This window comes from Ursus americanus, chromosome 34 (genome assembly GCF_024610735.1).
Source record: "Ursus americanus isolate L20-20 chromosome 34, mUrsAme1.1.p, whole genome shotgun sequence".
Taxonomy (NCBI): Eukaryota; Metazoa; Chordata; class Mammalia; order Carnivora; family Ursidae; genus Ursus; species Ursus americanus.
Window position 1 is genome coordinate 77,275 of NC_142160.1, and position 17,237 is coordinate 94,511.

The following is a 17,237-nucleotide window of genomic DNA, read 5'->3' on the forward strand; positions in this document are numbered from 1 at the left end:
AGCCTGAGAAGCCAGCTAGAACTGCTGCTTTATTTCTTCTTTGCAGTTTCTGAGTGGTTTTGCTGCTTGCAAAGATTTGGTTAAAATAAACATGTGTGAGGAGTGCAGGGTTGCTAGCATCACTCTGACACACTATATTGTCATAGAAGAAGTGTTGCTGAGTTAATAGGTGGGTTCATTCTCTTTTTTTCTTTTCTTTCTTTTTTTTTTAGATTTTTATTTATTCATTTGAGAGAGAGGGAGAGAGCAGGGGGAGGGGGAGAAGTAGACTCCCTGGTGAGCCGGAAGCCGGACATGGGACTCGATCCCAAGACCTGGAGATCATGACCTGAGCCGAAGGCAGACGCTTAACCATCTGAGCCACCCAGGCGCCCACATTCTCTTTTTTTCTGAGCTCTTGGTGTTGCTAAATTAAGCTACGTGTCCTTTACTGTCTATCTCCCTTAGCCTTTACACCACAGTTTGCTACCTGTTTCTGTTCTGATGGGGTGGGGCTAGCTCCTTCCTCCTTTTGGGGGAAAAAAAAGATTTTCTCTGGCATATCCCCTCTACCTCCTCCCTTTTCTGGTTGGACAGAGAACTGATAATGTTAGGTTGTTTGATAAGAGACAAAATTTAGGGTTTACTTCATTACAGCAGGAGTTTGTTTATCCTCTTCCTTTATGTTGGGGTTTGGCCTCCTGTATCTGTCACCCACTGTGGTGTAACTGTTAGGATGATGGTTCATGTGTGGGTTTTTCCAGCTAAAACTAGTGGCCAGCACTCTGTCCTGTTTCCATCGGGTGAGAAAACCAGTCTGAAGTAAGGAGGTGGGGATACAGAACAGTACCTACATATTAATATTTGAGATTTTTTTGAGAACTGAGATATTTGCTGTCCTTTATTTTCTTTCCTATTTTTCCAGTACAGAGAGGTAGAGTTCAAATGCCACTAGCTGAGATGACAAACCTTTCCTAAACCTTAAGAATAATCTTGTTAGGGGAAAGGTTGGAATAATTTCTGTGAATGCGTTTTACTTTCATAGCATTCCACGCGACCTTACTGAAGTCTGATGTCGGTATCTTCACCCTCATCCAGGGCGGCAGTGTCAACACGAATGAGTTGAAGGAATGTAAACACTTCATGCTTATTTACCTCGTTTATTCTAGTGTCATTAAGTCTTCTAATTCCACACAATTAAGAATAAAACCTACAGGACACATTGTTTTGTTGTGTGCATCACTGTTCATTTATATCCACCATTGTCTTTGCTGTTTATTTCATGTTGTATCTCAGGTCTTACATCTGGACTATTTTCCTTCTTGTGGAAGTACACTTTTTAAATCTCGTTAGGTGGAGTCCATAAGTTAGTAGACTCACTACTATAAGTTTTTGCTAGGTTAAAAATTGTGCTCAAAGCACATTTTAACCAGGTAGAATTGTAGGTTGGCATTTGTCGTCTTTTCCTCGTTACGTTGATGACAGAGTAGCATGCTTCTTGTCTGGGCTCCATTGTTACTGTTAGGAAGATATCTCAGCTGTTGCTCATTTGAAGGCAGTCTGTATTTCTCTTGCTGCTTTTTGTTTTGTTTTGGTTTGGTTTTCTGATTGTGAGTTTGGATTTCTTTTTATTTTGCTTAGAATTTATTCTGCTTTAATCTTTGCCCTAATGTCTGTCATTGGTTCTAGTACATTCTCAGCCATTGGCTCCTGAAATGTTGTGTCTGCCTCATTCGCATTACAAGACAAGTTTAATTAAAGTTGTATCATACTTTCTTACAGGATCCTTTGTGTCTTTTACTTTCTCTTTTATTTTTTATCGTTCTGTCTCTCCATGCTGCATTCTGGATAGTTTCTGTTACTCTCTTGGGTTCAGTAATTCTCAGCCATTTCTAATCTTGTTAAACATCTCCATTGAGTGAGTTCCTAACTGAAGTCAGTACATTCTTTTCTGTTTTGGAATTTCTTTTTTTTAAGATTTTATTTATTTATTTGACAGATAGCCAGCGAGAGAGGGAACACAAGCAGGGGCAGGGGGAGAGGAAGAAGCAGGCTTATAGCGGAGGAGCCTGATGTGGGGCTCAGTCTCAGGACTCTGGGATCACGCCCTGAGCCGAAGGCAGACGCTTAATGACCGAGCCACCCAGGCACCCGTGTTTTGGAATTTTTGTTCTTTTTAAAATCTGTGCACTTTTCTTACAGCTTGTAGTTCAGAAATTTCAAGCTTATTTTCTATGTCTTGGAATATACTAAGCATATTCATTTTTCTTTTTAAAGATGTTATTTGAGAGAGAGAGAGTGTGTGTGTGTGCACGGACCAGTGAGGGGAGGGCAGAGGGAGAGGGCAGCAGACTCCCTGCTGAATGAGGAGCCTGAGATCATGACCTGAGCCAAAGTCAGATGCTTAACCAACTAGCTGCCTAGGTGCCCCAAGCATATTCATTTTACATTATTTCTGTTAAGTAGTTCCAGAATGGGAGGTCGTTGAGAGTCTCTTTCTATTATTTATATATTTTTATTTATATATATATATTCTTTCTTGCTGTTTCTTGCTCATAGTGTCATATTTCCTTTTGTATCTGATTACCTTTGATTATGTCCTGGTCATTTTATTTGAAAAAAATACATGTATGGTTGATTTGAAGCCTAGATGATGCCTTTTCAGGATTGATTTTATTTTTTTAACTTTTTTTAAAGATTTTATTTATTTATTTGACAGAGATAGAGACAGCCAGCAAGAGAGGGAACACAAGCAGGGGGAGCGGGAGAGGAAGAAGCGGGCTCATAGCGGAGGAGCCTGATGTGGGGCTCGATCCCATAACGCCAGGATCATGCCCTGAGCCGAACAGACGCTTAACCGCTGTGCCACCCAGGCGCCCCTCAGGATTGATTTTAGATTTTTTGTGTTAGCCAACCAGAGATGCTACCAGTCTGGAATCACTATGATCCAGATTTAAGGCTTGAGGGTTCCTGGACTGCCTCGGTTACAGGAAGCTGGGCTGCGGGTTCATCCTTGAGCTTATGTAACCTTTTGTGGTACCTGCTTGAAATTGGTGGTGGTGAAGGGTGTAGCCAATTAACAATTTATGTTTGCGGCAGATGCTTTTGTAAGAAAAGCACCTGAGTGCTCCCATGTAGTTCTTGCCTTATTTAGATTTCTGCCTCGTTATTTTTTATGTTTTTGTACTTCTAGGATATTTTCCATATTTCACTGATACTTAAAATGTTTTCATTCCAGGGTTCATCTTATTTACCTAACCTAACATTAACAGAGGCAAAAATCTTTCCCTTTATTTTGTTTCTGAATTTCTCTTGGTGTCTGTTTGCTTCTTGTAGGTTCTGCATGAAACATTTCCTCAGCACACATTCCTCATGAATGGTCTCATTCAAGGTGTAAAGGTAAGAACAGTGTTTGTGTGGTTCACAAGGAACCAGAGGCAGGAATCCTTAGTCACTTAACTCTGGAAGTTTAAATGGGAAGTAAATAATCACTGTTTGTTCTAAACTTTCACTTGGATTATCAATGTCAAAGTGAAATACAACCCAAGTCCATAAGGCATAGAACGGTTTACTGGTAAAAGCAGTACTTCATTTTTATTAACATGTACACAGCAGTCTCTAAAGAGTTTAATTATGTGAGGCTTTTAATTGCACTCTCATGTTCTTGTCTACTTTTGAGATTGACTCTTGTATTGAGGAAGAAGGCAGCATCAAGATTTCGTCAACTATATGGTAGTCTTTTGTCAAAGCTTGTTTGTGTTCCCGTCGCAGCTAAGTTCTCAACTGTGTAATTAATTAGCCTTAATTCATTGTTTAAATTTTAATGTGATATTTTTCAGAAAAGCTTGTAAATGAGAGATTAAAATAGAAGGTTGTGTTCTAGTCCCACTTCATAGTATAGTATACGGGAACAGTGTCTGATGGGTCCCTCCCAGCTTAGATGGACTTGACCTGTGAGCTGAGGAGCACACTTAAAATTATACCCTAGTAATTTGCTGAATTTGCAGCTTTGAGCAGCATTATTTGTAATGAATGTTATTTATTCTTTTCCTATTTTCTAAAAGAATTTGAGAATGCTTACAATAACAGCATTTTATTTTTTTATTTTTTTAAAGATGTATTTATTTTAGAGAGTGAGCATGCGTGGGGGGAGGGGCAGAGGGAGAGAATCTCCAGCAGACTCCGCACTGAGCCCAATGTCTCACCACCCTGAGATATGACTTGAGCCAAAATCAAGTCGGACACTTAACCGACTGAGCCACCCAGGTTACCCCTAAAGTGGCATTTTAAATAAAGGTTGAAGCAAGAAGTTTTTAGTACTCATTGAGAAGAGGAATATTATCAAGAATCTGGCATGTAGTCATTTAAGCACCTGTTTGTGATCAGCATAGATAAAAAGAAAAAATAAATGAGAGAATGCATTAATAAAAATATAACATACATTTATCCTTATAGTAGATTCTTGGGGAAGTTACTCCATAGATCTTTTTATTTTATTGACTAGCTAATAAAATGTGTTTTACTCTGGTTCTGCAAAGTAAAAGCAGCTAGGTCGGCACTCTGAAGCCAAGTAGCATGCTACACTTTGACCTAGAGACACCTACAGTGTTATTCTAAAAAAATGCAAAACACAGGCGTTTGGCTTGATTCAGGGGCTTGAACAGTGGCTTTGGCTTATTCCACTTCAGTATATAGAACTTCAGCTAATTGAGCTTTAATAAGGACTTCTGTCCTGTAATGATGGGTTATTGTGTTAGGGGTAGGGATAAGATGATAGCACCTACAGCGAAGTGTAGCTCTGTTAAGATTAATGTGCATGTTGGCGCGCCTGGGTGGTTCAGTCGTTAAGCGCCTGCCTTCGGCTCAGGGCGTGATCCCAGCATTCTGGGATCGAGCCCCACATCAGGCTCCTCGCTGGGAGCCTGCTTCTTCCTCTCCCACTCCCCCTGCTGTATTCCCTCTCTCGCTGGCTGTCTCTCTGTCTGTCAAATAAATAAATTAAAAAAAAAAAAAGATTAATGTGCATGTGAGCAGAGTGAAGCGAATGTGGCTTCAGATTGCTTTAGCTTTAAATCTCTGTTCTGCACATACTACTTTTGTTACCGTAGTCACAGAGGTCGTGGGATCGAGCCCCACACTGGTCTCCATGCTCTGAGGAGTCTGCTTGGGATTCTCTCTCCTTCTCACCCCCCCCCCCCACTCGGTCTTTCTCTAATAAATAAAATCTTTAAAAAAGAAAAAAAAAAGATCTTTGTAACAGGGTGATTTTACAGATTACATGAGCTAGTATTTGTAAAGCTATTAGCACAATACCTTCATGTGCTGAATAAAATGTTGCAAAGAGAAATATGTAAAAAACAAAAAACCATTAGAAGGAAGTCTTGGTAACCATTTTCTTACCAGTTTGGGAAAAGATTTTCTTTTCTTAGAAAAAGAATTTATAAAGGAAAAGATTGAGTCATTTACATAAGTATTTTAACTTTGGTAAATCAAAACCACCATAAAAATTAAGACAAAGGACAAAATGTTGTTTGCAACATGTGGAATAGAAGGAGGAGTACATAAATGTGCTCTCAAAGTAAAATGTTGTGAAAATGATTGATATCCCAGAAGGGCAAGGAAGAATGTAAGCTAGCAGTTTCCAAGAGATGTCAGCGTTAAAATAGGGTTATCACTAGTAAGCAATGAATCCCAAATGAAGTGAGATTATATTTTCACATAGACATTGGTAGAAAAGTTTAAACTGACAATACTAGTTCATTTTGTGGTAAATTGGCCCCACACATGGTTGATGAGAAGATAAATTGGTATAGCTTTCCCGGAAAGCAGTGTTTAAAGAACTTCAAAATATTCACTAACAAAGCAATTCCATTTCTAGAAAATTATTCTAATCAAATAGTTATTCAGAGAGTCAGGTAAAGGGCTGTTTGTGATAATAGCCATGGGAGCAATTAAAATGCCTTAAAATGAGAAGTACTTTGTGGCACAGCCGTATGATGCCATCGGTACGTGAAGAATACCACATAATGTGTGCGCCGGAGAGTCGTAAGACTCCAGTAAGGGTTTGGGTTTGTTTTGACCAGAATACATGCGTATGAGCAGGGGGGAAATGTGGTTAAAATGGAGGCACCTGAAGCGTTAAAGCAGATGGAGTTAGGGATGATGTGCAGTTTTCTTTCTTTGTAGATTTTCCGCGGCTAACTTGAACTTTGTTAAGTTTACTGTCGTAATGCATGGATGAGAAAGTTTGTATTTGGGGTGAGCACCCATAAAAGATAAAAGAGGAAACAGGTCTGTGAATTCTCCAGTTTCAGGTTTCTTCTCCGGCATCTTTATTCAGATAAAATTCCCACACCATGCACGTCACCCACTAAAAGTGTACATCCCACGGGTTTACTGTGTTTGCAGACTTGTACAGCTGTCAGCACACTGTCAGGTTTAGAACGTTCTCATCTCCCCAGACAAGGACTCTTGTACCCACTGCAGGCACTCCTCATTTGCCCCCATCTTCTTCAGCTGCAGGCAAGCACAGATCTGTCTGCTTCTATAGATTTGCGTGTTCTGGACTTTTCATATAAACGGAGTCATACTAGGACGCCTGGGTGTCTGTTGGTTAAGCGTCTGACCTTGGTTTCAGCTCAGGTCATGATCTCAGGGTTGTGAGATTGAGCCTCGTGTTGGGCTCCACGCTCGGTCAGTGTGGAGTCTGCTTCTCCTTCCTGCCTGTGCGTGCTCCCCCCCCCAATAAATAAATAAATAAATAAATAAATAAAAATAAATAAATAAATAAATAAATAAATAAATAAAACAAACAAACCTTAAAACACTTCAAAAAAAATGGAATCATACTATAAAATGGTCTTTTGTGACTGCCTTCCTTCACTTCCATGCTGTCATCCAGGCCCACCTGTGTTGTAGCACATGTTAGTACTTCATTTTTTATGGCCAAATAATATTCCACTGTATGAACATTCACAGTTCATCTGTTCATTAGTGATGGACATTTGGATTGCATCCGCTTCTTGGCCTGAGTAGTAATAACTGCTGTGAACATTACATTTGTATACAAGTTTCATGTGGCCCTATGTTTTTACCTGACCCTAGGAATACACCAAGGGGTACTGGAATTGCTGGATCATAGGGTGACTTGATTGTTTTAATTTTGTTTTCGAATTAACGTCTTTCCTAACCCTCTCTCTGGCAAGTCGTATGTGTTCTTCGTCCCCTAGACTTCTGAAATATGGGTGACTCAAGCCTTGGACAACAGTTTCTTCTATCTCTACACTCACTCCCTAGATGACATTATCAGACTTAACCACTTTCACATCTCAAATATCTTCCTAGACCTTAGTCCAGAACTCCAGAGTTGCATACCCAGTGGCCTTACTGACACCTCTCTTTCCTTGTCTGATAAGCATCTCAAAGTTGACATGCCAGAACTAAGTTCCTGATCTTCCTCTCTTGCCTGACCTCCTAAGCCTTCCTCATTTTAATTACTGGTCATGCCATTCTCACTCAGACCAAAATCCCTGGAGTCAGTGTTGACTCCTTTCTCTTCCCAAAACCATTCCATCAGCAGACTCTGTGGTTGTACCTTCAAAATAGATCTGTAATGAAAACACTTCCTGGTCTGCTTTCGATAGGATTCTGATAAAATACAAGCCAGCTTGTGGCATTCTTAACCAATCCCATCCCCACTCCATTTTCTCCTCTGGCATCATCCCTGTTCTCTTCTGCACTCCCTGCCGACCTTGTTCCCAGCAAAGCTTCCTTAGCCTGTGCTTGCCTGAGGGCTTTGTAGGTTCTGTTTTTTTCTGTTTGATTGCTTTCCCCCCAGATTCTGACCTCACTCCGGAACCCTTAGCTTTTCACCCAGATGTCGTTTTTTAGTAAAGCCTTTACTGACCGTTGTCTAGAATAATGTAACCTCATCACTTCAGTCCCTCTTCTCTGCTTTGTTTTTCTCCAAAAGGGTTATAATTTCACCTCTGACATGATATGTGTTTTGCTTTATGTTGTTATTGTGTGTCCTTCTCAACCTTTTTCTTTTGGACTAGAACCTACTTGAAGGCATGAATTTTTGTCTGCTTTGCTTACTGCTGTCCTCAGCACCTAGAACAGTTCTTGGCAAATGACAGATATTCAGTAAATATTCTTTTTTTTTTTTTTAAAGATTTTATTTATTTATTTGACAGAGATAGAGATAGCCAGCGAGAGAGGGAACACAAGCAGGGGGAGTGGGAGAGGAAGAAGCAGGCTCATAACGGAGGAGCCTGATGTGGGACTCGATCCCAGACTGCCGGGATCACGCCCTGAGCTGAAGGCAGAACGCTTAACCGCTGTGCCACCCAGGCGCCCCAGATATTCAGTAAATATTCTTGATGTAATATTTCTTTCCAGTCTTTTTCTTTTCCTTTTTTTTTTTTTAAGATTTTATTTATTTATTTAAGATTTTATTTATTTATTTGACAGAGAGAGACAGCCAGCGAGAGAGGGAACACAGGCAGGGGGAGTGGGAGAGGAAGAAGCAGGCTCCTAGCAGAAGAGCCTGATGTGGGGCTCGATCCCAGGACGCCGGGATCACGCCCTGAGCCGAAGGCAGACGCTTAACGACTGCGCCACCCAGGCGCCCCCTTTCCAGTCTTTTTCTGTGCATTTTTAAATAGTCAAGATCCAGCTTACACAGAGACTGTAACAATTTATCTTTGTTCTTGTATCAGTAATCACTGATTATATCATAATAATTTCTCTGCAACATTAAAAACTACATGAAGTATAGGCAGCCCCGTTTTTGCACGTTCCAGTATGCACAAATTTCAGTTATTCAAGTTCAGTTAAAAAATACCAGCCCCCTGCAACAATACAGCTCAGATCTCCATTACTATGGTATATTAACTGTGAGTAATGCACAAAGTATGAACTGCAGCTAGCTCCTCGGTCCGCAGAACACTCCATAAACAACGGAAGAACGTCGTGATCAGTGACCGTCCTCGGCACCTCAAAACGTTGGTGCCCGGTCACTCTGCATCTCTCAGTTCCTGCACAGACAGCAAAGCGTGTAGCTGTGTTGCCTCCTTGTCTCCAGTGATAAACCCATATGACAGTACAGAAATGGATCATTGGAAAGGAACTGGCCAGCAAGGGTGGAAGTGCAGTTAAGTAATTACCGATCATGCTAGAGGTGAAATTCAGATAGGACCTCTGCAGAATTATAGAAGGAATGAGCTGGTTGGGGCGTACAGCCAGAGGAACGTAGTAAAGATAAATTCATCAGCATGAAGGAGAACAGTGTGATGAAGATGTCCCAGGGGAAGTGATGTCAGCAAAATGCTTCACATTGAAGGAACTCTCAGAGATGGTATTTCATGACATTGAAAACACAAAGGACAAAATGTTGGAAGTTGATTCAGATGTAGAAAGGCATCTGACAGTTTGCCAATGCACAGAAGTTACTCACTGCACATCATATGTTATAGGGCTTTGTAGGAAGGCAAGCACTGTTCAAGTGACTCTTGATAAGTTTTTTATAAGGAAATAAAACACTTCATTTCTTAAGGTTTTAAATTACAGTGTAAATAAACATTAGTAAATATTTTGCTGTTTTTTCTTTTCATTAGTATTAAGAGATGAATAACATATTAAAAGGTTTATTTTAAGGAATGGACTCACATGAAATGGGGGCTAGCAAGTCTAAGATATGGAGGGCAGGCAGAACTCTTTCTTCTCCTGGAAACCTCAGATTTTGCTCTTAATACCATCAACTAATTGGACGAGCCTCCCCCCATATTATTGAGAGTAATACCCTTTACTTTGAAACCAACTGCAACAAAATACCTTCACAGGAGCACCCACACTGCACTTGACTAAATAATGGGGTACTGTAGCCTGGCCAAGGTGACACCATTGTAGTAGTTTTAGCCACACCAGACTGAGATGCCATGGTGTAACTTGGCAGATGAAGTCTGGTTGTGACTGCTGGGTAGTAGCAGCAGGTGCGGTGACTGTAATCATCTTCAGCATTAAAACCAGTTGGTCTGATGACCCAGTGTCTGCCTTGTAACTTCTCGAAGCTTTACCTTAGCAGCTTTGTTTTACATTTATTACAAAATTAGACCCAAACACAGCGGCCATGGGTCGAGGTTGGGTTATGCTCAGAGAGGTCAGTATGGAGAGGGCGGCTCTAAAGCAGGAGGTGATGATCTTGTCTACCTTTGTATCCCAGTGAAGGCTTGGGAAAGCGGAGAAAGTAGAAACCCAGCAGGCCAGCTAGTGGGGGGCCGCAGGGGTTCACATGCAGATGAGCTGCTTCGCAGTCTACACTTGACCACCAACTCTGATGAAGGAAATGGCATGTAGACCTTCTGCCAGGATGCTCTTCAGGGGTGTTTGGTATGTCCCAAGTTTCTCTACTCCAGGAGTTGCTGCTCAGCTGTCTCCTGCTGTTTAAATGAATTAGATCATCAAGCAGTGCTTAGCATAGTAGCTTAGCATAAGGACACACAAACTTTTGGTTGACATATATATATATATATATATATTTTTTTTTTTTTAGATTTTATTTATTTATTTGACAGACACAGCAAGAGAGGGAACACAAGCAGGGGGAGTGGGAGAGGGAGAAGCAGGCTCCCAGCAGAGCAGGGAGCCCGATGCGGGACTCGATTCCAGGACCCTGGGATTCATGACCTGAGCTGAAGGCAGACGCTTAATGACTGAGCCACCCAGGCGCCCCATTGGTTAATTTTTTAAAAGGTTTATTTATTTATTTATTTATTTATTTATTTATTTATTTGGGAGAGAGTGCATGAGCGGGGGGAGGGGCAGAGGGAGAGAGAATCTCCAGCATACTCTCTGCTGAGTGTGGAGCCTGGCACGGGGCTCACTCTTACAACCCTGAGATCACGACCTGAGCCGAAATCAAGAGTCAGATGCTTAACCGACTGAGCCACACAGGTGCCTCTTGGTTGGTGTTTTTAAGAATTAAAAAATCAAAAACAAGGTATTTTTAAAGTTCCCTCAAGCTACTCTTTGGTATTAGTAAGTCCAGAATGTTTTCCTACATACACACAGACACACACACACACGGAATAATTCTTTATTTGGACAAGGATTTAAAGGTTGTCCTTTTTATTATCTGTAAATAAAATTATCAAACAACCTACTTGAGCAATGACTTTGTAAGTTTTAAGTACAGTCTTTTCATGACAGACTGCTAATTTATCCATTTAATAAAACAGGTGTGGGACACCTGGGTGGCTCAGTCAAGCATCCAGCTCTTGGTTTCAGCTCAGGTCATGATCTCATAGTCGTGGTATAGAGCCCTGCATTAGGCTCCACACTCAGCATGGAGCCTGCCTGGGATCCTCTGGCCCTCCTGCTTGTGCGTGCACGTGCTTTCCACGCTGCCTTCTGAAACAAATCTTCAAACTAAAACTAAAATAAACACGTAAGATTGCCCATAAATAGGAAAGACTAGTACTTTTTGTGTTTCAGGTTGGAGACCCTGAAACGTCAACAGAGTAGTTTAATGATTGGTTTGAATTGCAGGCTTAGGGGTTAGGACCCAGGTTCTGGGGCCCCCTCACATCCAAGCTGAATCCTGCCTCTGCTGCTGTGAGCCTCGGGCTAGCTGCTCACCCTGCTAGTGCCTCCCTCTCGGTGTTGGACGTGTGTGTGAAAGGCGTGGAGGTTTGGCTTATCTGGATGCTAGCAGTTATTGTTACTGTTAGTTTAAAACATACAGAACTTCTTGGAGTCAGAATTTGAAGCAGTGGCCCTACTTCTAAGATTAAGGAAAAGTCTGTTTACTTATGTTTTAATTAAAACAATTTAATTTCACTTTCATCTGCTTTTTGTTTCTTTTAGTGAATCTTCCCTATTCTCTCCCTTTACCTCAAAACAAAACAACACACCCTGGCCCTCCTGCCCATGCCATTCTTTCCTTGAAGTCTCTGGCACCAACTGTTCTTTGACCCTTCTCCAGCTTTGCAGATTCACTTTTCCAAACTTTAATTGAATTAAAATCACTTTATATGTCACATTTCTCGTTTGCCCTCTTGCACTGACTGATGCATGCCCTGTGAAGGGAAGCTCTGCACTGTGCAGAGTCTCAGTGGGTCCTAGGGCAGAGAGGTGACCCTGTGTTAATATTGTTCTTACGTGAAAATATTTGTACTAGTCAATTATACAAATAACACAGTTCCATCGGTGTATGATTTTCCCTTTGATCTCTTAAGAAATGAGCTAGAAGTCATTATTAGTAAATTACTGTACGAAAGATCGAGATGAACAGATCTGACTTTGGGGTAACCAAGTCTGCATGTTGCAGGTTCCTCACAGCTTATTGAAGAGTATGGAAAATTTATCATAGTATGTGAACTTTTTCATGGAAAATTGAAAATTTTCAGAAGAAGTTAAATGACTTTGTACTCTATTCTTCAGTGAAGCCATTGCTCCCTCACATTCATTTGCAAAGTTAATTATGAACAGTTTTAGTTTTAAAAATATGGACCCAGCTGTTTTAGTCAAGTATTTGCCAACTGCGTCTGTTAAGGACAGCTTCTGTGATGGCTCTGTGAAGTGTAAATTCTGGTGTGTTTGCTTCAGGTGAGTTGTATTTGTCATTCTTTGTATGCTTTAAAATGTTTATTGGATAGGTGCATTTCACTGAACACTAAACTCTAATTAGAGCCTAAACGTCCTGTCAGATATACTGGCCAGGGCGCCTGGGTGGCTCAGTCAGTTAAGCGTCTGCCTTCGGCTCAGGCCATGATCTCAGGTCTGGGATCCCTGCTCGGTGGGAAGCCTGCTTCTCCCTCTCCCTCTGCTGCTCCCCCCTGCTTGTGCGTTCTCTCTTTCCCACTGTCAAATAAATAACATCTTAAAAAAAAATACTGGCCAATTAATTATGCCACCTTAAACACCCATGCCCGCTGGGAAGTTAACTAACTGCAGGGGCCGTGTGCACCTTGGAGAATTTTGCCGTCTGCAGCTGGACTCCTACACACCAGGTTGCGTCTAGTACTGGTTTTGCTGTGCATAGTATCCGTTGATCCTCCTCATGTTTGGATTTCATATTTGCAAATCCACCGACTCACTGAGTTTATTTGTAACCCACATCGACACAGTGCTTTTGTGATCATTCATGCACCTAGGTGGGGGGGGGGAGCGTGAGTTACCAGCCATTCGTTTGTAGCTGAGGTCAGATTTCTGTCTGCTTGGTTGAGGTCTTATACTGTACATGTGTGCTTTTTGTGGTCCATTTAGTGCCACATTTTTTTGCATCAGGGTGTCTTTTGTTGGTGATTTGGCTGTTTACAATGTCCCCCAGTGTCGTGCTGAAGTACTGACCGGTATGTCTAGGGGAAGGAGGTCTGTGATGTGCCTTAACGGAGAATATCCTGTCAGATAAGCCTCATGCAAGGCATGAGTCATGGTGCTGTACACAGCTCACTGTTCATAAGTCAACAATACGTATTACATAAAGTGTCTTTAAGCAGAAACACACATAAATCATGGTCGCGTATTGATCGGTTAATGAAAATAGGTGACCAGAGCCTTGCGGGAAACTAACGCGAGTTTCCCTGAGGAGCAATCGTTCCACGCTCTCTAGTTCAGTGTTCGTGGTAGCCTTATAGAGCATAACTACTGTGGTAATGAGAGTCAGCCATTCTTCTGATGAAGACAAGGTCTTTGAGGTCTGTCTGGTGTTAATTTTTAAACATTTTGTTCTTGTGTGCAAATTGTGTCCTGCATCTTTGGGACTGAAAAAGTACTTGCCCAACCAGTCAGGGTACAAATGCCCTCAATCTGTTGTTCTCACAATGTGGCCTAATAGGTTCTAGGGCCAGATCAGGTAGTGAAGAAATCACTCTGGTATAGGAAAAGTCTTTGATTTTTAGAAATTCATGTTTTCCAAAAGGCAAGTACAGTTGACCCTTGAACAACCCAGGTTTGAATTGCATGGGTTCACTTGTAGGCAGGCTTTTTTTTTTTTTTTTTTGGTCTTTGATAAATGCAGTACAGGACTGTAAACGTGTTTTGTCTTATGATTTTCCTAACATTTTCTTTTCTCTAGCTTACTTTAAGAATACAGTATATAATACATAAAATATACAAAATATCGTTAATCGACTATTTACATTATTGATAAAGCTTCCGGTCAGCAGTAGGCTCTTAATAGTTCAGTTTTGGGGGAGTCAAAAATTATATGTGGATTTTTTTTTTTTTTTAAGATTTTATTTGAGAGAGTGAGAGAGTACACAGCAGGGGCAGAGTGAGAGGAAGAGGGAGCAGCAGACTCCCCTTCTGAGCGAGGAGCCCGACGTGGGGCCCAATCCCAGGACCCCGGGACCCCGAAGGCAGACCCTTAACTGACTGAGCCACCCACACGTCCCGCCTTCTTATTTTTTTGTTTAAAAATGGCATACATTCCATATTTTAAAGCATTGTGTGAAGTCTGGAATCAGAACTGTCCAAACAACTTTCCCAGAGTTCTTTGTGGTTTAAAGAGTTTTAGTTACTGTTTTTGTGGTGGTGGTGATTTTTACTGCCTTGTCCTCTTAAATTTCTTTACATATTTTTGTTGAACAGTTCTATACTGCCCACGTATTCAGGTACTTGAGATTTTTAGAGAATTTTGAAGCAGGATAAAAAATTATCTTCTCTAAAATTCTTGAAACCAGTAGTCACAAGTCCTGAATTTAAGCCCCAGTTTCTGCAGTTGCTCGGCTCTTTGTTAAGGGAAGATCATTTAATCCTTGATCTGTTACTTTCTTGACCCAAGGACAGGCTAAATGGAAATTCACTGTGGTTTAGAAATTACGTTACAGGGTTTGATTCCTGGGCATGGATTAATACTTATTTCAGAAGAGCTAAAAAGCTTTCTCCTCACCCTGCCATCAAGTCTCCTTCTTACCTCCCCTTACTTCAGTTTGCCTGACTCCGAGCTGGTGGGCTCTAGGGTTACTGGTGGCTGACAGGAGATTGGAATCCTGTTCCTCTCTTCTTCCCAGCTGTGTGACTTTGGTTTCCTCTGTTGAAAGCCCTTACTTACCATGCCTTGTGGTTGGCACCAAGGGTACAGAGATGTAAAGAAACCATCCCTCTGGCATTAATCTCCATTTCTAATCCGATAGAGAAGATGGACAATTAGCGAGTGTTTAAATTACAGTAGAAGAGAGAGATGCGCACCAGGTGGGAGGGCTCTGTTTTTGCACCCCACAAAAACCAGTGTGATTAATTCTGTTTGAGTAGCCAAGAGAACAGATAGAGGAGGAAGTGCTTCTCACCCGGGAGTTGTGAGGAATGACTAGTAGTTTACGCAGTCCGAGTGTGGGAAGTGTAGCGGGCACAGCGAAGGCCCATTGGCACAAAGGGAAATGGTAAGCTCAGAAAACTGAGAAGTACTACATAGAGCCGAAGCATAGAATGTGTGTCAGGTGCCAGATTTTGGAGGGTACTGTTGTATGCAATGCTGAGCAATTTCGGATACCCAACGGTAGAAAACATAATGAACACCCATGTACTTATCATCCAGTTTCATTATTTATCGACATTTTCCTATTCTTGTCTCCTTTGTCTCAGTTCCCCCCACCCATTTTTTTTATAAAAGGAAAGTTCAGAAACTCATTATTTCGCCCATAAGTACTGCTGAAAAATTTAAACTGTGCACAGAGACCACGGCAGGGTTTTAAAGAGTTATTATTATTATTATTTTAGAGCGAGAGAGTGAGGGGAGGAGCAGAGAGGGAGGAAGGGGGAGAGAATCTGAAGCAGACCCTGCTGATGCGGGGCTCAGTCTCACGATCCCAAGGTCATGAAACCAAGCTGAAACCAAGGGTCAGACACTTAACTGACTGAGGCATCCAGGTGCCCCAAGACCTCGCCAGGGCTTTCAAGAAGGGATCAGAGCAGAGGTCTGCAGCTCACCAAGGGGATCACATATTGTGGGGAGGACCGGGGTCAGAGGCCAAGTAGGCAAGAAGATGTCTTCGCTGCAGCAGATGATTCGGAGCTGTGCGTATTTTTTAAACTGAATTAAGTTTCTGGCCTCGTCCTGTGTGCTTGCTGTGTGTATTCATCTCAGGGGCCATCTGTAGGTGTACCGAGTTCATATCCCTTCTTCTCCAGAAAAACAGGCTCTTCCCTGCTTTTCTGTTTTCTAACAACATGCTTAGAAATTCTTCAGAATGTTTTTTTCTAAATTTCCAGTGCTGCTCTTTTATTTGGGCAATAAACAAATGAAATTGTAGTGATAAATTGATTGCTCTGTCCTGGGCTGTCAGACCATGGACATGCTAATGGACCGACTTGCAGTTATGTGGGGTTTGTCTGTCTGTCTGTCTGTCCAGTTAGCCACTGTGTAGTACATCATTAGTTTTTGATGTAAAGTTCCATGATTCATTAGTTGCGTACAACACCCAGGGCTCCATGCAATACGTGCCCTCCTTACTACCCATCACCAGTCTATCCCATTCCCCCACCCTCCTCCCCTCTGAAGCCCTCAGTTTCTTTCCCTGGGTCCATAGTCTCTCATGGTTCATCTCCCTCTCTGATTTCTCCCCCTTCAGTTTCCCTCCCTTCCCCTGTGGTCCTCCGTGCTATTGCTTATGTTCCACACATGAGTGAAGCCAGATGATAATTGTCTTCCTCTGCTTGACTGACTTCATTAGAATGTTTTTAAGTGATAGTTTGTTTTTAATGCTTCAAATCATTCTGTTATGGGGCCAGTAAAATAAATTGGAGGATTTAGAAAGTAAGAATTACAAGTGATTGGGGGACCACGTTGTAAATTTGACCTTTGTTTCTGCTTTCGTCTCCAGGGCCTGCTGTCTTTTCTGAGTGCCCCCCTCATTGGCGCTCTGTCTGATGTGTGGGGGAGGAAACCCTTTCTCCTCGGCACTGTGTTCTTCACCTGCTTCCCAATTCCACTGATGAGGATCAGCCCATGGTGAGTGGCTTGGCCCTCTGCCGTCATGACTGACTGTTTTGGGTCACATGTGAATAATAATACATCTGCAAAGCATTTCTTAACCATTTCAAAGCGGTTGATACCTGTATATTTATTTGATCCCTTTGGTAATACTGAAAGCCAGTTTGGGCTCTAAGATGTTTAGAGATGTCTCTCAGGGCAGCTCTTGTTGCCATCAGGTCACTTAAAGGGACTGGGTACTGGGAGGGGCTGACGGTCCCTGTACTCACCCCTGTGGCTCAGTTGACTGCAAATGTGTTGTCCTCTCACTGTTCTAGGGCACCGG

General features: G+C 41.9%; 2 protein-coding genes across 4 annotated transcripts in view; one reads left to right on the plus strand and one right to left on the minus strand.

Annotated features, from left to right (window-relative positions):
• Positions 1-17,237, plus strand: part of SLC71A2 (solute carrier family 71 member 2) — a 68,511-nt gene that overhangs the window by 31,910 nt on the left and 19,364 nt on the right. Inside the window, exons 3-4 of the mRNA XM_045772442.2 lie at positions 3,316-3,378; positions 16,803-16,930. Of these exons, the coding sequence (XP_045628398.1) occupies positions 3,316-3,378; positions 16,803-16,930 (191 nt within the window). The remainder of the gene's footprint in view (positions 1-3,315; positions 3,379-16,802; positions 16,931-17,237) is intronic.
• LOC123776458 (uncharacterized) overlaps positions 1-17,237 on the minus strand; it is a 106,735-nt gene that overhangs the window by 23,762 nt on the left and 65,736 nt on the right. The window contains exon 3 of one of the 3 annotated variants that reach the window (XM_045772444.2): positions 6,732-10,418. The exons of the other annotated variants lie outside the window; for them this stretch is intronic. Coding sequence (XP_045628400.2) covers positions 10,160-10,418 — 259 coding nt within the window. The 3' untranslated portion in view covers positions 6,732-10,159. Of the gene's footprint in view, positions 1-6,731; positions 10,419-17,237 lie in introns of those variants that run through there. 3 annotated transcript variants of the gene reach the window in all.